The 20,817-nt window shown below is 42.1% G+C and overlaps 1 protein-coding gene across 27 annotated transcripts in view; it reads right to left on the bottom strand.

Annotated features, from left to right (window-relative positions):
• The window catches only part of PLEKHM3 (pleckstrin homology domain containing M3), a 195,500-nt gene that overhangs the window by 109,692 nt on the left and 64,991 nt on the right, over positions 1-20,817 (bottom strand). For all 27 annotated transcript variants that reach the window (XR_006220911.1, XR_006220909.1, XR_006220908.1 and 24 more), the window contains 2 exons: positions 12,002-12,147; positions 26-219 (listed from right to left, as the gene is read on the bottom strand). Coding sequence is in view for 22 of the 27 variants with exons in the window: in XM_007089934.3 (XP_007089996.1) it covers positions 26-219; positions 12,002-12,147 (340 nt within the window). In the remaining 5 variants the exon portion in view is untranslated. The remainder of the gene's footprint in view (positions 1-25; positions 220-12,001; positions 12,148-20,817) is intronic.

Here is a 20,817-nt window from a genome sequence, read left to right on the forward strand (position 1 = left end):
GAGCCGCCTGCCATCTGTGACCTACCTGCGGCGCAGATCCTCGGCCACGGCGGCCCGGCAGCTGAACAAATAGGCTCGCAGCGATTTCAGCCGCTGCCGCAGCCGCACCACGGTGGCCAGCGGCTCGGCGTGTCGGTACAGCATCGGGTTCTCCTGCTGGATGTCGATCAGGGGCTCTTCGTACACGTACTCCAGAAACTCTTTGGCTTGCTTAGATACCTACAAGATAAACTTCCTCAGTCAGTCTGGGGAACCATCCAGTTTTCCACACCTCCTCAAACTAGGAACCAGAGTTGAAAGGCCAAAGTCACATTACTTTCCGAGCGAGCCACGAGCAAAAGCCCATAGCTTAACTAAATATAAATTGTGGCTTTCTTTCTCTCTTCCAGAAACCTGTAGAAGTAACCGTTGCATTGAAAGGAATCCATTAATTATGTATCTTGATTATGGTGGTGATTACATGAATCTACATGAGATAAAATGACACAGAACTATACAGACTCAAGATACCACGTAGGCTTCCCGATTTGTGGATATTGTACCACAGTGATCTAAGATGTAACCAATGGGAGACACTGGATGAAAGGTACATGGGACCTCTCTTTACTATCTATGCAACTTCCTGGGAATCTACAGTCATCTCAAAATTAAAAAAAAAAAAAAAAATGAAGATTCTAAACAGACTTAATTTTAAAAACTACATACATGTATATTCTATACCACTTTTATAAGTAGCCATCAAAATATAGGTAAATCATGTACATATTACAAAATTCAAAAGGAATAAAAAGGATAGCTTTAAAGGATATTATTTATGCAGGATAATTTGCATAGAAAACAGGCTCAAAAAACACTTTAGTGAGCAGAAAGGAGTTGCTCTTAGAATAACTTTGAGCTTGGGCTGACAAACTAATATATCCTTCCAATTCTATATCCAATTCTGGTGGTAAACACCAAGACTATGCAAGTTGATTTTAAGATTTCCTTGTCATTAGAAAGAGTAGAAATGCAATGCATCTGAGATACAGAGGGAGTAGTTTAAATAATGGATAAGAAGTGGGTAATTTGGGAGAATCTTTACCAATTTGCTGATACTGAGATGTGGACTGGCTAGTGATGTGCAGAGTTGGCTTAGTTTCTACTTGGGAGGGTAAAACCTCTCTAAAAAGCTTCCAGGAAAACTGCTCTGGTACTGGGAATAAGGATAGAATTCAACATTAGAAAAACGATTTTGCTTACTAAAAAGAAAACTGAAAATCCACTATGCTTTACATTCCAGACTAGAAGTTTATTAATGAAGATAAATAGGGTACAGTCCTCACCCTCAAGGGACTCACTATGTAGTATAAGAGATAAATATTTATTTATTTTTAAAATGCTTTATTTATTTATGAGAGAGAGTCGGGCAAAGAGAGGGCTATCCGCTCTATCAGCACAGAGCCTGACATGGAGCTTGAACTCACCAACTGTGAGATCATGACCTGATCTGAAATCGGACACTTAACCGATTGAGCCACCCAGGAGCCCCGGGGATAAATATTTAAAACAAGAACTACATGTCGCATATAGCCTGTTCTCTACTACAAAAGAAATATGGATGAGGTCCACTGGTAGCTTAAAGGAAGGAGAAATCAATTATCCTGGGGGGAAGGGAGCCGCTGGCAAAGCAGGCCACACTGCCTCAAGGTCTAGAAAGATAAACAGAAATTCACTTGGTGGGCAAGGGTGGCACAGAGACTACCACAAGTAGATACAAGCAAGAAAACCCACCAATATGAATAGGTGATATGGCTACTGTATGCTGATTAAAGCACGTTTATGACATTTAATATTTTGTAATAGAAAATAAAGCTCATATAAAAGTTTCCATTCCTTATAGAGATATATATATATAAAAAGGCATCAATGGTTTTTTTTTTTTCCCCAGTAAGTGTCCCATTTTTTTTCCCTATTAGCAATTATTTTTGAGGTACCTGTTGTGTGATCCTTTGGGGGCCCTGCAGTTACAAACGTGGTGAAGTTTACAGTCTCTGCAAATCAGCTCACAAAGAGGCCCTAGAATTAGCCAAAACCTCTATTTAACCAGACTGGAAATAACAACTGACAAGGATACAGAATGCCTCACTTGAGGCATAGAGACACAGGTACGTGCCAGATCCCATAGCAGGCATTAGTGGAGAGTACAACAGGCATGGCCCTGTCCTCGTGTAGCTCAAGGTTCGGTGGAGAAAGACAGAATTGGGTTCAAATATTTGATTTATCATGGTTAAATATGTGCCATATTTAAATATCTTAAACGAGGGAAACACGATGGTGTTCTGGGAAATGAAGTACAGTCCCCTTGAAACTGTTGCTGAAAAATGATGTATTGTACAATTCAATTAGTCTTTCTGGCTCTATTGAGCAGTGTTTATACTGAGTCAGGGACCTGCTGAATTAGGTTAACAATGCTACCTTTTAGTAGGTGAACAGAAGGACAAAGGGCACTGGCCAGTCTCCCAGACCTGAAAAGGCTTCTCTCTTCAGGTGGTACTTAAGCCTAAAAAGGTTGGGGGGGGGGGGGTGGGGAGGGAGTCTTTTACAGAGACAGTAAAAGCAGTGAGACAAATGGGAGAGCAGCTAGCGACATGAGCGTTCATAAGCTGGAATTACTAAAAACAAAAACAGAGCTAGTTTCGATGATGTCTAAGGCACTGCTTCACAAAGTTATTAACCAGTGTTAAGAATACGGAGCAAACTGGGACCGCGGCTGCCTGGGTAGGTGAACAAACCCTTGCAAGGCTGAGGGAGGTTTCGGCAGCACGGCTGAGCACATGCTCACTTCTGATAATCAACCACTTACACCGGTAAGGGAATTTTTGAAAGAACTACAAAATTCGGTATAAAATGCTATTTTTGCAAAATAGAGTGCTGTATCCCCACTGATTTCCTAAGTTCTAAACCACCCTGCATACTGGTCTAAGGATTCCACTTTCAAACTCAACTGTAATTAGAATGCTTTTTAAAAAAGAACATGTTAAATATATAGTTACTTAGGGAAGGAAACCATAAAGTTTATGTGAGGAGAAGTTTCTTTGCTATTAATAGAAATATTACATAAATTGTCCGTGAACACCAAATATATCCCCACCTAAGAGCTACTGTCCTATTTCTTGCCAACCAAATTACAAAAACCATGAGAAGCCTGAGCGTTGTTTTGGATGGATATAAAAACTCAGCTCACAGAGGCAGATAGATGGACCCAATACGTTTTTAAAAAATGGTTTTGGTTGGTATTGTCTTTAGTGATCCCACTCCATTCACATTAGAAACAACTTTTATAGGGTTAATAAGTTCATTTTTCAAACCTACTGACTTTTTAATTTTTTACTAAATAATATTTAATGTTTACTAATATTAATATAATTTCTTTCCAGAGCTTTTGAAGCTTACGAACAGACTAATTTAAGCTAGATGAACTCAAGTCAGTGACCGTGATTTTGTTGCAGTTTGTGAACTGGTTCTCCCTTCACAGCGTTGTGGTCTACAGGATTCAAGAGCTGAGGAGGAGGACGAAGTCGAGGTAGAAACGGTTCTCCTCCACACCTCACACATCAAAGTGTATTTATAAACATATTGGTTATGTGAGCAGGAAGCATCATTGGTATAAATTTAAAAGCCTTTTGTTAAGCAGGTGGCAGCTACCTCTTAATGTTCTCGAATGTTGTTCAGGTTTACGTAATTCTGAGAGAGAGGTTCTGGAATGGTGTCCTGGTAAGTTCCCCCACAAAAATAGCCCCGGGTAATAGAGCGATGGAGCAAAGGGAATGTTTAACGATAGACAGCAATTTGGAGGTGATGTGGTGGAGGTGGGGGTTGTGAGGACTTCAGTTTTTGTTAAGGGAGGAAAATGGATTGATGAGAACACACTTTTAGAATAACAACTGGTAAACACAACCTAGTCCAGTTTTTCTGTGTTCCAAAGAATACTAGTCCCACAACAATAGTGTTCTGAGGTCCAACAGGAAAAATGCCACACACTACCTTCTTCACTTGGTGATTCAAAGGGTAGCATGTTAGCCTATGAAAGCTTTCGGATATCGTGTCTGCTTAACGTGCTCAGGCCAGCAGTCTCCCAAACCTATTTGACTATAGACAAGGCAGCTTTTTAATGTTGTGCAGGCCTTGTGCAGAGGGCGGTGGGAGACGAAATGCAGGCTGGGCCCTGCTTCCCCACCAGAGGAAGGGGCCTCTTTCTCTAATTCCTTCCATCTTGCCACGCTGTGAGCCCCCAGGGCTGCGTTCTCCTGAGGGGCCCTGTTCCAGCTGTAGCGTTGGCCTAGCTGTGGCCCTCCTATAGAACCCTCTTTTTGAGTAACACCTATTAACAAGCACAGAACTGGTTAATGCTCCATGGAACATATTTTGAGAAATGCTGAATTAATCCATTACCTATCCTTAGTAGAAAAAAAAAACAAAAACAAAAAAAAACTGAATCCAGAGACCTTAAGTGACTTATCTGCAGTCATTTTGTGGCAGAACTTAGAGCCAGAGCTCATATCTCTGGATACTCTGTCCTGTGCTTGGTAGCACTATTTAAGTTCACAGTTTTTTTTGTTTGTTTTTTTTAATGTTTATTTTTGAGACAGAGAGGGACAGAGCATGAACGGGGGAGGGGCAGAGAGAGAGGGAGACACAGAATCCGAAACAGGCTCCAGGCTCTGAGCGGTCAGCACAGAGCACGACGCAGGGCTCGAACTCACGGACCGCGAGATCGTGACCTGAGCCGAAGTCGGCCGCTTAACCGACTGAGCCACCCAGGTGCCCCTTAAGTTCACAGTTTTTATTTTTTAATAACTCTACTATAAACTGTCTACTCATCACTCCTTAGAAGAGGTGATCCCTGTCCATATTCTGTCCTTCTCTTTCCCCAAATACAAAGGCAGGGGGGCTACAGAGGGAGACTAACCTATGATGTAATTTGGTGGTATGCTAGCCATTTGTTTTTAATCCTAAAGCAAAAAATAAAGTCCAGTAACAATTCATTTATGTAGAAGTCACTTATTTGTGTATTTGTTTACGGTCTTTCTCCCTCCATTGGGATATGAGCATTCACAAGGCAGAGACTGTGTCCCCAGTGCCTGGAACGGTAAGCATGGTGGGTGTTCAATAAATACTTGAAGAAACGAATGAGTGTTCTACAGTGCTCTGAACCATACACTCTTATTACTTTACACACACTTAGAACAGCTTGGCTACTTAGACAACATATTGAGTTTACAACATATTTAGAGTTCAGAAAGTAGAAAAGGGGAAAGACAGCTTGAAGCAGCACAGTCACAACAGAAGTGACAGCTGGCATCTTGGCTCTGAGGAAAGGAAGGTGCATGCAAGAAGATACAGGTAAAAGTGTAGGACACAACCCTGATTGAGGACAATTCAGAATATGCACCAAACTCAAAAATGTACAAACTACATCTAGGAAGGTGTCCTCCGTCTCACCGGTGAATGGAAGAACTTAGATGCAAAATGATATATAAAGTTATTCTTTGAATCACTACCTGTAATAGCAAAAGCTTGAAAAACAAAATCATGTCATTGTCATGTAGATTGTCATGTGTAAAAACATGTAAAATTCATGATAGAATACAGAGTGGCTATAAAAAAAAAAAAAAATAGCAAGCAAGCCCAGGAAGAGTGATATGATCTAAATGGAAAGCTGTCCCAGAGCAGCATGTAGATCATCAAATTGCCACTGTTGTGTAAAAAAGGACAGAAAATACCTCTGGAAAGATACACAAGAAAAGAGTAATTCGGATGCCAGCGGGAAGAACAGTGTAGGTGGGAGTGAGATTATTTATGTATGCGTGCCCTTTGTATTTGTGAATCTTAAAATTTGTGGAAGTGTATTATATGTGAAAAAAAGAATAAAAGTACAGCAGTGCAAGGCAATTTCTTGGTGGAAAAGTGCCTTCTATACCACATTAAAGCCCACGGATGTTATCACAGGACCCAACAATCCTATTTATAGCCATAATTCTGAGGCATTAAAAAAGCCAAATATCTAATATGTATTTTCTGAAGTAGAATATATAGAGTTAAATGACAGCTGAAGTTTTAAAAATAAAAGTGACAGTCCTATTACTGAAAACTTGGAGAATGAAATCAGGAAAGGGAAAAAAAATAGATCACTCACACTGTTACCACAGTACAATGACCATTTATTGCTTTGGTATAAGGTTTCCTTCCTGCATTTTCCCCCATGTTTATTGTAAAAAATCATGGAGAAAGTCTTACTCAAATCAATCCCAACCATAATACCTCTTGGTCCTCTTAAAACGAGCACTGGGGCTAATGGAGAAGGAATCAGGAGATCTTAAGGTTAATTGCAATTTGTTCACAAAATCTCCAAATGACTCTGAAAATGTGGTTTTTCCCATCAGTGAGCTGCTCTCTAGCTCAGCGAGGGCAGTCCAGCTTGCCTTGAATGCCTCTCAAGATGTAGAGATAGGAAATAGTTTATGTAACATGGAAAACCCCTAGCTAAATGGAATGTGAATATTCAGGCTAGGACACAAAAATATTTTTTAAAAGCACAACAGAAGGGAACTATTTGGGAAGAGCCGAGGCCAAGTCTGAGGTCCTTACCACCTCTTTGTCATGCTTGATATTTTTGAATGGGAGGGCAGAGAGCAGGAGGAAAGTTATCTTCAAACAGAATTTCATTAGAAAATGGCTACAGAACTCGAGGATAAGGTTTAGCTGCTGGGTAATCCTGGAGCTCAATTCAATTTGCAGGATGTATACCGGAAAATAGATGAAATCCTGCTTTAAAAATAATTAGGAGCATGATTACTCCAGAGGGCAGACAAGGAAATGTTTAAGATGACAGATTTCATTCTGCCCTGCAAAACCATTTTTTCACTCTTTTAAATGGATATTCAAGCCAGTCACGTACTTCTTATTAAGGAGAGGAGGCAGATCTAGCAGAATGATGTCTGGTCTTGGAAACTGATAGGTCTGAATTGATCCTCACAATTAGAAACATCAAGTTAAGTCCCAGTGTCTGAGCAAAGACAGGCTGGACTAAATGGAATATAGTTACTTAATGCCAGTGGGAGATGATCCAGATAAACTCGACCAGCTCTGTTCTTGCTTTAAAATCTTCCCTGGTCCACTGAGAACCTGGGAGGGAAGGTCTAACAAAGGAGGTTTTCCTCATGTACAACATGGATGAAATAAGCACACGTTAACACCTTCAATTAGTTACTCATCCTCTCAAAATCAAACCCCGTCAGCAAGGGGTGGATGACCAGCAAGGCAAAAACGTCTGCTTTGGGGAAAAGACGGAAAGCGTCAGAGATGGCTGAATTGATGGTTTCAATGGCTTTTAGAACTCAGTGCAAACGGACCTGGATCTCTTCCACCACTTCACACCTTCGTAAGCCGTGCCTGATTTTCAAATTCTCCTCATTTAGTGCCACTTCTTCTGTTTTAACTCCCCAAAGTGGCACAGTCTGTTGGCAGGTGCCACTAGCCCAAGCTCTCGTCTGAGCTTGCTTTCACTGGGGTCTGGCTGACCCCAGGCTGGGCCTGCCTCCCTCACTTGTTCTCTCTACACCTCTCTTAGCTGTCAAAGCCCCGCTCTAAGCAGATTAATATAAATAATCTAAACCAAAGTCAACCAGTGTCCTTTCCCTCTAAATACATTTTTATCTAATACACGCATGGCAAATATATTTATAGCCTGCATTCAGAGTGCCAAGTATGAGATGCAGAGGAGAGAATGATAACTGTCTGGGAGAGGGGAAGGAAAGAAGTGGGCGAGAGGAAATGAGGTTTAGGACAGGCTTAGGGTTTGCCACGCCGAGTGAGGGCAAGAGGAAGACCAGAGGTGTGCAATGGCAGGGCAGCACTGAGGAACAGGAGGAGTGAGACCGTACAGAGGATGCTCATGGGGGCGGGGAGGTAGGGCATGAAGGGGCTAGAAGCGCAGGGACTAGAGATCACAAAAGGTCTTTGTGTCGGGCTATGAGGTTTGGACTTCCATATACAGTCCTAGTAAAAACTGGCATTATCGAGCACTTGTGTGCCAGACACGGTGCCCGGTGCTTTCTGCGAATCATTCTTTTATGCAAACAGCGCTGTTGTCAAGTAGGTGCTGTTATCGTCATCATCACCTCCGTTCTAAAGGTGAAGACACCGAGTCTAAGAGAGGGTACAAGATTCACCCACGGTGGGATCAGAATCTTCCGAACTGTTGCTGGGGCAAGACTTGCAGGCAGGAGGCCCAGTCAGAAGGCCACCAAACTCCTTCGTGGGAGTGACACCGGAGGTGTGAACTCGTGAGGTGGAAGTGAAGGTGCAGCAGAGAGCGCGATCTCAAGAGTGCGAATCCAGCGTAAAGTTTTGCTAACTGACGTCTCCCAGCGCTGGCAGTGGTGATGGGTGGGCCATGGACATTCCGGAGGGATGTGTGGTGAGGGGGATGAAGTCCATTTGGGGTGTACCGAGTTTGGAGGGGCCCAGGAGACAGGCCTCGTTCCTTCCGTACTTCAGCATACATCTCTGCTTACCTACTACGTGCCAGAAACTATGCGAAGACAGGTTCCCCGTGCCCAGGTGGCTCACAGAGAGGAGCAACATAAATGTGAGCATAAGAAAAGCAGTGACAACAGCTCCCACTCTTCAAGTGCTTATCAAAGTTATTTGCAGAGTGCCTGTCTTGTATTATCCCAATTCACGTGATTTTTGTAGGTAAATACAGAAGTCATAATAAGAATGAATGCTTATTTGGCACGCACTACGTACTAGCACTATTCTGAACACTTCACATGCATGAACCCATTTAACCTGCAGTGACCCTGTGAAGTGTTACGGTCCTCATGTTACAGATGAGAGCACTCAAACACAGGCTAACTTGCCCAGGGGACAGAGCTTCCCAGAGGTATAGAAAGGATATCAGCCAAATGGCCTCTTGCAATTTTCATGTTTGTTTTAGACTTCAAAAATTACTGGTAGGTGAGTTATGGGTTCCTTCCCCACTTACCTCGCTCCCAGGTGATACAGTTACAGTGAAAGCAAGTCTCAGACAGCTACTGGCAAGGAGGTATAAAAACAGCCATAAAGACTAGGTTTGTACAAAGCACTTTGCTTGGAAGGTTCATTCAAGGCAGATGTGACAGAAGGATCAGAAAAAAGCTTCTCGTCAGTCAGATACCAGAATTCTCTATTCTGGCAGGACACAGGACCATGAAAGAATCCTAAGCCTAGGCTACTTCAGTGGATTAGATTCCTCGACTTACCAAGTTCTACTGCCTCATTTATGCATGGGTGGGACTGCAGTACGATGCAGCTAACAACTGCAGTACAATCCACATATCTTGAAGACTACTAGGCTGGAAACTAGAGCTAAGATGTCATTTGGCAATTAAATCCACAGATCTCCCTTTCAGTAGCAAAAAATGGAGCCGGAGGGGTGCCTGGGGGGCTCAGTCAGTTAAGCATCTGATCTCGGCTCAGGTCAGGATCTCGTGGTTTGTGAGTTCGAGCCCTGCATCGACAGCTGACAGCACAGAGCCCACTTTGGATCCTCTGTCCCCTTCTCTCCACCCCTCCTTCCTCTCTGGCCCTCCCCCCCCCCCGAAAAATAAATAAACATTAAAAATTTTTTTTAAATGGAGCTGAAGATAAAAGTAGGAATCATCAGGGAGTTAAAACCATGGAAGAGAAGGAGATACTGCAATAAAGCATAAAGTGGGAAAAGAAAACAAAACCCAACCCTAAGGAACTGCAACATTAAAGGTATAGGCTGAGGACAAAGAATCAGAGAAGGTGACTGAGAAAAAAAAAAGTTCAAAGTAGGAGGAAAACCAAGGGTGTATCTTCAAAGTCAAGGCAGAAGAATTCCTGGTCAAATATTATATCCCAGACAAGTCCAGTAGAACAAGAAACTGATGAGGGTCAACTAGATTTGGCAAAACGGATGGAGGAGTTAGGATCGTGAGCAGAGGAGGAAGGAGTAAACCTTCCATAGGAGTGAGGTTTCTTCTGTGGCTGGAAGGAGGGCAAGGAGGATGGGTGTAGATGTGGACGAGTTTATAAAAGGGTTGGTGGGACTGTTGCCTTAATCCTGCTATATCTCTATGAAATAGAAGGTAAAGGCACTTCCCAGAGTGACTGGGGCTGGGTGTTTAACCTCTGTAGGATCATGGGTGCTGAAATAAAATGATCTGATGACAGCTACTGATGTAAATGGCAGAGGACTTCCCTAAGCCACCCACTGGCACCTGCATCCACAGACTCTGCCTTTTCTCTTACTTCCTGCCCCAAGCAAAGACCAACCCTCCTGTTGTCTCCACGATTCCATCTTTCTCACTTAACCACATCTTCTAGCAATTCTCTCTTTGGTAGTTCACACCAGCATAGAAAACATGCGGTTATTTCTTCCATTAAAACAAAAATCAAACCCAATTGGATCTTACATCTCCTCCAGTTACTCCCCATCTCTCTCCATCCCCTTACAGCAAACTTCTCAAGAGTTGTCTATTCTTGTCCCTACTTTCTCTCCTGTTCCATATCAAACCCACTCCAATCAGATCTTCACTCCCACAGCTCAATTCAAACTGCTCTCAGCAAGGTCAGTCATTACCACCACATTCCTAAATCCCATGGTCAATTCTCAGTGCTCATCTTATATCTCATCATCTATGTATCAGCCTCTGTCACAATTGATCTGGAGACACATTCTTCCTGTGGCTTGTTGGACACACTAGGGTCCTTCTACCTCGTTCTGCATTCCTCAGTCTCCTTTGCTGGTTGCTTCTCTCCTTTCTACACTTTTTTTTTTTAATGTTTATTTTTGAGAGATAGAGACAGAAACAGAGCATGAGCAGGGGAGGGGCAGAGAGAAAGAGAGACACAGAATCCGAAGCAGGCTCCAGGCTCCCAGCTGTCAGCACACAGCCCAACGTGGGGCTCAAACTCAATAACCACGATATCATAACCTGAGCCAAAGTCGGATGCCTAACCGACTGAGCCAACCAGGCACCCCACTCTTTCCCACACTCTTAAGGTAGAGTGTCCCAGTGCTCAGGCTTCCTCTCCTCCTCTATTGACTTGCATTTTTATAGTTACCAAGTCTGCTATTTGTACTTCTGGGATATCCTGCTGGCTGTTATCAGCTACTTTGCAAAGCTGTTAGCATATACCTGTGATTCTCACTTCCTCCCTTTAAAAAAATAATAAATAGGGGCACCTGGGTGTCTCAGTCGGTTGGGCATCCGACTTCAGCTCAGGTCATGATCTCACAGTCTGTGAGTTCGAGCCCCTCGTCAGGCTCTGTGCTGACAGCTCAGAGCCTGGAGCCTGCTTCAGATTCTGTCTCCCTCTCTCTCTGCCCCTCCCCTGCTCATGCTCTGTCTCTCTCGGTCTCAAAAATAAAATAAAAACATTAAAAAATTAAAAAAAAAAAAAAAAAACAGCAGTCCAGGTAAAGGTGTAAGGGTGGCTCAGTTCACTCTTCCTTGATGTGGACCCCTACCCAGAAGTCCTCATAGCTTCTCTCCAGGTTCTAGTTCCAGGGGGATGGATTTCTGGAAGACTGACCTTGACATGAGTAGGAATGTTACTCTAAGAAATATCTTGAATTATTTAAAGTCCTTTCCCTCAAAAGTCACTCGTATATTCAAGAGTGTTGTGATTTTGGAGAGAAGATCTAATAAAAAATGATGAGGCCTGTTTCTCTATCAGAATTCTTTTTTAGCACCCACAGTTAATTATCAGGGCCCAGAAGTAAAAAACTGCTATATGTCTTTTTAAATGAGGAAATTAATAAAAGTCATAGTTAAGACACCTTTAAATGTGAGATATTTTGAGAAGCATTGGATAAGATCTCGTAGCTTTCGTGAGACTCCCTGGTCAAGTTTGATTCAAATTCTTGCATCATTCCCTTTAGCCTCCACACAACAACATGTGAACACCTCCACTGCTATCATGAAGTAAACCCAGACTCTGCGCTTACCTTATATTTGGAAGTGTCCCAGTTGTGGACTACGCGTGCTGGGATAAGAAAACTGTCATCCACGTGGCAGCTGCTGCAGTAATACCACCCACTGTAGTTGCACACCTTGGCTTTCCCGTTGGAAAGGCCTATGGATCGCTGGCATCCTGTTCAAGGCAGAAGAAAGAGCCCATGATTACTGCTGTACTTTTAACACCACAGAACAAGGTTATACAACCCTCAAATAAAAGTCTGTAAAGGGGGGGAAAAATCCAGAGAATACATGTATAGATGTGTCCAATAGCTTCTACCTCCTCGCCTCCCAAGGGATCTCCATAACCTGCACCTAACTGGTCCTGTTTCTAGTCTCTTCTGTGTTTTCTGCACACAGCTGTCGGAGATCAGTGTCTCTACACCCCCCTATCAGCACCTCACTTCCTCCTCATAAACCATTTCCACCACCAGGCATGTTGCTCGGGGCTTCTCATAAAAGGATCTTATTTAGGGGCGCCTGAGTGGCTCAGTCGGTTGAGCATCCGACTTTGGCTCAGGTCATGATCTCGTGGTCTGTGAGTTTGAGCCCCGCGTTGGGCTCTGTGCTGACTGCTCAGAGCCTGGAGCCTGTTTCGGATTCTGTGTCTCCCTCTCTCTCTGCCCCTCCCCCACTCATGCTCTGTCTCTGTCAAAAATAAACATTAAAAAAATTTTTTAAAGGATCTTATTTAACATGTACAACATTTTGAGATGGTTTTAGCCAAGTTAAGAATTTGTCTGAGGCTACCTAGCCAGTAAGAGGTGGAGTTTGGATTGGACTCTGAGCTTGTCTAATTTAAAAATGACTCAAAAAACGAGTATGTGGCCTTACAAAAGAAACTGGTCCTTCAATTGGCCCCTATTTCACCTTTCCAACTACTGACTCCTACTCTCCAGTGGGAATCAGAGAATTCTCCTCACTATTCCCCAAATAAACAGTGTGCTCACTCCACCCTTCGTACATTGGCATGTATTATTTCTCCTCACACAACACCCTCTTCTCTGATTTCCAATTTGCCAAATCCTGCCATGATTCAACCAGTGGCTGTCTGCAAGTCACCGCTAAGGCCCTTTTCGTGTCCGTGGAAATCCACGATTCTCTGAGCGCTGTCCTGGTCCTCTAAGAAGAACTGGTAATAATCTCAGCTCTGTCACAAAGGAGCCATTCTTTTTCTTCAGGTCGGAGGAACCACCGTCTATTGGTGAGGATAGAAATCCTATCACAAGCCAAAGGACAGAATCCTGGCAGCCCAGAACAGGTGATCATGATTATACTAACAGCAACGTGATCCTGACATTTCTCATCTCCTGCTTCATTTCAGAAATCCTTCCATGTAGCCGCCCACTTCATGTCTGGATCAAGAACCATACTGATCACAGAGATCTTACATTAAGCCTATTTCATGATAAGAGTATAAAATGGATTACTCTTCGTCATCGTCACCATCGTCATCGTCACCATGTTATACTACTACGGTTACACCTCATTTCCATTAAAGGAGCTCCAAACATTTAACAAACTGCTAACCTAAGAAGAAAGTGATTCGCATGTACTCTATGAGTGAAAATATCACAAAAACTCACAGGACTTTCATTTTCATCACAAATCAAACGGCATCAGTAATCAAGCAGTTTCACAGTGCATCCTCCAGGAAGAGAAGTGGTGTTTTTAAGCACAGTCCTTATTGAAAGATGGTAAGTAAATGTATCTGTATTATGCTTCCAAAGCTTCATACCGTTCCTTCCTGGAATGGTTATTTCTTTCCTATTGAGTAGCAGCAAAATCATAACAAGCTCCCGTTTTTCAGATTGGCTGAGCAATGAGATATGTGCGAAAGATAAAGAAGAACCAAACACACACGCTGCTTCTGCTGGACGGAGGCGCCGTCACAATTCCTAGGCTATGAACACTGGAATGCTGTTTGCTGCACTCACTGACCACATTATTGCTCATCTGGCATTGAGCACACACTTCCTGAAACTACTGTGCCTTTTTATGTGCTTTTCCAACTCCTCAAATCTGTTTCTTATCCTCAGTACTTAACACAGAGCTTTACATGGAGCAGACTATTGGTAAATGTTTATGTAGAAAGGATGATAAACTGAATATTATTTGACACACATACACCCACAATATGAAGAGATTTTAATTGCCCATAGCTGTCCTAGAACTGATCCTCCCTAACCTGCTCACCTGACTCTTAAAGCAGTGTACTTTTGTTAAGAACCCCATAAAAAATATGTTGCCCATTCTAAGAATTACGCATTACTCATGTGTTCCTATATGGACCATGGAACAGGAGTCAGTGGAACCTAACACATCCTAGATGCCGGGATATTGCTGTTTCCAAAAATTAGTTTATGGTCAAACTGACTTAACTCTGAAATGACACTGAATAAAATGCAGTCTTTCCTAATGATTTAGAAAGTGATTACAGTCTTGCAGGAATTCAGGGTCATCATTACAGTTTTGACTCTCCCCACAGAACACAGCAAAAATAAATTTGGGTCGCTTTAGCTTTTTGGTTGTTTGGACATTAGATATAATTAACATCAGTAAGCATTTGCTGGATATTTATATATGCTTTAGTGGGTACTACTGGGTTTATCAGTCTATAATTTTTAATGACTTTATTATGATTTCTTAGATGCAATATACATAAGCAATATTAAAATACGGTCTAAAAATGTGTATATCAATCAGGCACACAGGTCCAAAGTTTAACATGCTGGAGGTTCAAATATATGAGTTAACTAAACGAGCTAAGCATTCTCCCCGCTGTGCACTAGTCTCATCAAAGACAGAAAGGGCTGAGAGAACATGGCTAGGCTCACTCGGGTTTTAGGTTAGAAAAAGAGCATATAAACTCCTAGTTATTGTGTGTCTTTACCTTCATACCTCATTTGGAACCAGGCTCTCCTACTCTCCGTGCTGAAAGGTCCCCTAATGACTTAGAAGTAGGTTTAAACCTACCTGTACGCTTAGGATACATACAGGATACCTGTACGTTTTGGATACATGGTGTATACACAAGCACAGGTCTAGAGTTAGTAAGCCTGTTCCTGTCTAATACACACCGTGAACTCGACCCATCGAACTCTCTAAGCCTGCTTTCCTCACTGCAAAATAAAGGGGCCAGCCTAAATCAAGGGTTGCCAGATTCAGTGACCATCAGAATTTTCTGGAGATGTTTGTGAAAAATGTAGACCCCTCCCCCACCCCTACACTTCAATTCTGTAGATCTGGATTAGGGCCCAGATTAGGGCCCTGCATTTCTCCCCAACCAGCCAACTACCATCATAGACCCTGGTGAGTAAAAGCTGAGGATTGCTCCCTGATTTCTAGGTGGCTCCATGCTCTAAAATTCCAACTCTATTCAAGGGCAGAGGGTGTGCAGACTCTTAAGTGAAAAGCTCATAATTTGTCATGTAGTTTACGTTTTAGGCCTCCAAAATCAACATTTCAGGTTCGTAGTCAATTTCTAAAAAATTTGCTATGTGGAAACAACCTGAGTTCATTTTACCAGTATTTTTCCAGAGCACTCATTGTCCCCACTGAGAAGCATCTTATTTGGTTTAGAATTAAAACCTTTAGTCTCCAAATCCAATGTAGTATTTGTTATTGAAAGAACACAGGATGATCAGGAAAGAAGGGTAGAGGCTAGTGGCATAATACAGATTCATTTTCTAAAAAACAACACATGCCACTTACTGAAAAAGAAAACATCTATTCTTTCAATTAACTGTAAAATTTCCTTCTTTAAAGTCATACTAGCAAACCATGGGCTAAAAATGTCTGAAACAATTCACCCCGAAGATACACAATCTGGATTTTACTTTATCATTGTGATGTTTTCAACAGGGCAAAAAATGTGTTTTCTTAATAACGACTATTAGGAAAACACACTTTTTCAAGGGTGCCAAAGCTAGACTCTGACAAGCGACATTATGGGGAGAAAAACAGAGCTGCAAAGCAGAGACAAAAAATAATTAATTGAAATAACTAATTAGAGCTTATTTACATATTATATTTTTATGTACTTTCAAACAGACTTTTCAATAATGCTTCTAAATTAAGGGGCATTTGTAGTAGGGAACCCTCCACATATTGGATCAAAGCAAATACATTCTTCCCAGTCTCTTTTTTGAAACTTTTCAGAGTGTGTTCAATTCATAGGAACAAAAAACTATCTCACAAGAGAACTCACTGGCCTTTTTTTTTTTTTTTTTTTTTATTGCTTCCCACCCCACTTCAAATCTTTAATGAACACATGCTCTGAAGAGCTTAGCTTCCCCTGTGGTACTCTTTTGGAAACCAATGTTACCATTTAACTGAAATCCTATTTGCTGCATGTACAGTCCATTTTCCAAATGGCCTTTCACTAAAGACGCCCAAAAGATTCGGTTGCTGGGGGTTGATGCAGAAATTTTGGCATAAGGCTCCACAAAGGCGCAATCTTTCTTCTCACAAGTGCACCTAGTTAGCTCAATTGGCTGCAATGCGGTGTTACTGAAGCCGAGATCTCGAGGAGAAGCCAACCACCTTCTTGCTACTTCATGACTACCAACTCAGCCCTCTTTCCCCCAACCGGCAGCTGGAAAATTCATGGGAATAAAAGTGACACGAGCTGTGGCTAGATGCAGGTGAATCTCTCTCACCAAGGAAAGAACTCACACAATGCTTTCTAAGTCAGCCACGCTACTCCCTTTACCTAATTTGGTAAAGCAAATTTGGTGTTTTCTATTTGGAAGGTAGAAAGGCTCTAAGAGAAATACCGGGGGGGGGGGGGGGGGGGGGGAAGGAAGAAGAGGATGTGTCTTCATTAAAAAGGGAGGAAAAGAGATAAGAGAGGATACATTTTCACTTTCTCTGTTAAAGGAGAAAAGTAAAGCTGGCACGCTTCGTCACCTCTTCTACTGTATGCGTGCAGAGGGGAGAGAGGTGGCCACGGGAAGGGTCAAAGGACTGCCCTTGCCCTCCCTCCCCTCTTCTGTCCAGTGCCCCGGCACGGGCAAATGACCTGTGGTAAGCACTTTGCAAAATGTGACTCAAAGGCCTGGACTTTTATCATAAGCTCTAGAGACCAGATTTCCCAAAATGAAGGAAAACAGAAATGAGGAGTTTCAAGGACTTGCTATTTTCTAAGAATCAGAGGGGAAAAAGGTCATACAGAACTTAGCTCTCCTACTTTATAGTCTATAACCATTGACTGGTCATGTAATTGTTGAACATGTACTTCTTAAAAGAAGGTGTCGCACTGGGTATACAATCACAAGTTCTGTTTAATGAGACTGGAATTAGCACAAAGCTGGGCACAGCGTGTTAACAAAGGATTTCCAGACACAGGTTGGAAGCAGGTTTTGCAGCGTAGCTCGGGATCCATCTGAGGAGGTAGAAGCCAAGCAAACCTGGGTCCCAGACTTCTGTCCTCCATCGTAGGAGACACTGGAGCTGGGATGTGAATGAAACCGACCACATGTGGGTTCCCAAGTGAACACAGGTAGAATGAGGCTACAGAGTTCTAGGTCATGGCGATGGAAAGGGGTAGGAACAATGAGAAACACCTACTCAGAAATAAGTGATCCCAAACGCCTTCCACCTCAAGCATCCGAGTTGCTCTGTGACTTTGAGGCAAAGTGGTGACCCACAAGGTAGGAGACATCTACTGTGTCATAAAAATCAATTAAAATGTGACATATTTGGATGGAGAATCAGGCACATGAAAACAAATGCCTCTGAGTATGCATTTTGTTTGTCATAAGGAAAACAGTATCCACAAGCATGTCTAATAAAACTAAAAGAACCAAAGAAGTCAAGAAAAATCAACTGTGTACCACCTATAGTTGCTAATGGAAATAGTATGGCATGCTGCTGGTAGTCCCTTTGTTTAATTTATGGGCTCGCTTGAGATAGCAATACTTCAAAATTATTTTCTCCATGAAATCTTAAAGTCCTTTGATAGTAAGTTCTCTTCCCAGGGAATGCAAACTTCATGGTTGGGAGGGAATACACGTCCTCAAATACGATCCTGAAATGTACTGACTGTTTCCAAAGCTATACTGAAATTTATTTCTGTTCATCAGGAAAGAATTTGTTCTGGTTGGCTTCATTTTATGTTTGGCTTTTGTAGCACTGAGAGATCATACAAGAGAAGTTGTCACTCGCTGTTGGCCAAAACTTGGACTCAAAAAGTTGGTCTGTACAGTCAAAGAACTGCCACATTGAGGAAGCATTAAGTAACACTTGCAAGGAAACTGTTCCTATTGTGACCGAGGCACATTTAGGATAACTTAAGCTGGCACTTGTGGAGTGGATTGTAGCTGTTGCTAGGAGAGCTATGTCCTTAAGAATATAACAGAAGTAACTCCTCTGGTACAAAATGTATACACCTAACTAAAGAATTTTCCTCTTATACAACAAGATGGCCAATGTTATGCCTGTCAAGTATTAGCACTGCGCCTGGACACCGTAAGCATTGAGTACACTTTATATCCAGAGACAGAAACAGAGGAGACTGATATTCACAGATAGCAACTGTCCAAGACAGAGGCCAGTGATGAAGTATAATCCTGTGTTACTTGCTTAAACTTGCAGGACCAAGGCAACCAAAAAAACATCTTTTAAAAGCCCAATCTGAACAATAATTGGTTTAAAAGTGAAAAGTACTATACACGACAAGCCCTAAGATGAGGTTGATGGGGTTTTTTGTACTGAATATTTAAACAAGTTCATTTGTGTGTCGTATTAATGGTGCTAAAGGTATTATATTTAAGTAAGAAATGAAGCGAAAAATCAAATGCCAGGTTATTACTGCTGACTGAAAATATAGATAGTGCCCCGGGGAATCCCATGCATCTGTCTCTTGCCTCAACAGTGTTTGTATGAAACAGATCTGGGGACTACCCCTTCTTCCAACCTCCAACCACCCCCCAACCTCCTTCCCAGTCACAACCTCCAGGACTATCTTTTCTCAGCCGTCCTCTGCCTCTGGGACCAGCCAACGCTGTTTCTGTGGTTAGCCTCTCACTGCCCGCCAACCTTGAGCTCCTAGATTCATCAGAATTATCCCACCAAAATGGAGGCTGCTGTCAACTGCCCAGTCAACCTACATCTGCAGGCTTTCTACACCTACCTTTCTCCGGGCTTCTACTTTCACTGCAAGGATATGGCTCTGGAGGGCATGGGCCACTTCTTCTGCCAGGTGGTGTAGGGGAAGCATAAGGGTGCCCAGTGTCTCTTGAAAATACAAAACCAGGGCAGAGGCTGCACCTTCTTCCAGGACATGCAGATGTCCTCCCAAGATGAGTGGGGGAAAGCCGTGCATGCATGGAAGCCGCCATGGCCCTGGAGAAGAACTGAACCAGGCCCTTTGGGATCAGCATGACCTGGATTCTGCCTGCACAGACCTCTATCTCTGTGATTTCCTGGAGAGCCGCTTCCTAAATGAGGAGGTGAAGCTCATCAAGAAGATGGCAACCACCTGACTAACTTCTACAGGCTGGGCTGGACTAGCAGCTCTTGTAAAGGCTCACCCTCCAGCAGGACTAAGAGCTTCTGGAACCCAGTGGACTTGTAAGGTTCCCTCTGTATCCCCCAGGTGTCAGGGCATTTGCCCCCTATAGCCACTAAGCAGTTTTTTTAACACCCTGGTGCCCTCTCCCCGGCTATGGACCAAATGGAAACAATAAAGTTTTTACAGAAAAGAAAAGAAAATATAAAAGCTGTCTACAGTAGATAAATGGTATAATGTTTGTATAATCTTCTTGGAATGTCGTTATTAAGACTATAAATCATATGAAATAAATTAATAAATACCAAGTAGATTCCAACTCGAGTTTAGAAGTGTCAGGATTCATTGGTCTTTCAGGTAAACAATGATTGAGAGCCTAAAGTCAATATTTAGTCAAAATTTATCTTGAAAGGCAATAAATCTTAATTTTTGCCAAAGCAAGTAAGTAAATATGTGCATTGTTCTAGAGATTCTGACTGCTTTTCTGTCTACTAAATAGCTACATTGACTTAAAAATATCTGTGACACAGATTTTCACTTCCAAAGACACGATTTGGAAGATGCTTATGATAAGGTGCTTCAGCACCAGTAATACAGTAAGACCAGAGAAAGTGAATAATGAAGTGTTATTATTTCAACATCTAGTATATTTAAGTCAGTCTAAATTTAGTATTTTTTCATACTTGTTTTCTTCTTACTAGTCTATGAGTAGATTTTCTCATTAACTTCTGTGCCTGTCTGCTCTTTACCCAAAGACTTTCAAAAAAATTGTATGCAATTTTAAATGGAAATAATAAATAGGTAAACGGATAAACAAATACTGACATAGTGCTTACTATATGCCAGGCACTGTTATAAACAATTTATACACACACACACACACACACACACACACACATTTATTTAATCCTTATCAATTCTATAATGTAGGTATTATCCCCATTTTACAGATGAAGAAACTAAGGCAGAGAGTGATAAAGTAATTCTGTCCATGGTTGTATAGTTAGTAAAGAAGGCAGAGCTTAATAGCATTGTGTGTGTGTGTGTGTGTGTGTGTGTGTGTGTATTCCCATGTAGCTATTTCCTTGAGGAAAGTATTTTTTAAAATGGCCTTTGTGTATGGCAATATGACAAGCACAGAAAATATAAATCTACTATACAAAAGAGCATAATTTACTTTGTCAATGAATTAGCCTACGACCTCACAGCATTAGCATCACCCTGAATATGAAGGGTGAAGGGGACAAGATTACAAATCTGGAAGGTGGAAAGCAGAAGACAGTAAGAGGTAAG

The sequence above is a fragment of the Panthera tigris genome, chromosome C1 (genome assembly GCF_018350195.1).
Source record: "Panthera tigris isolate Pti1 chromosome C1, P.tigris_Pti1_mat1.1, whole genome shotgun sequence".
NCBI classification, from domain to species: Eukaryota; Metazoa; Chordata; class Mammalia; order Carnivora; family Felidae; genus Panthera; species Panthera tigris.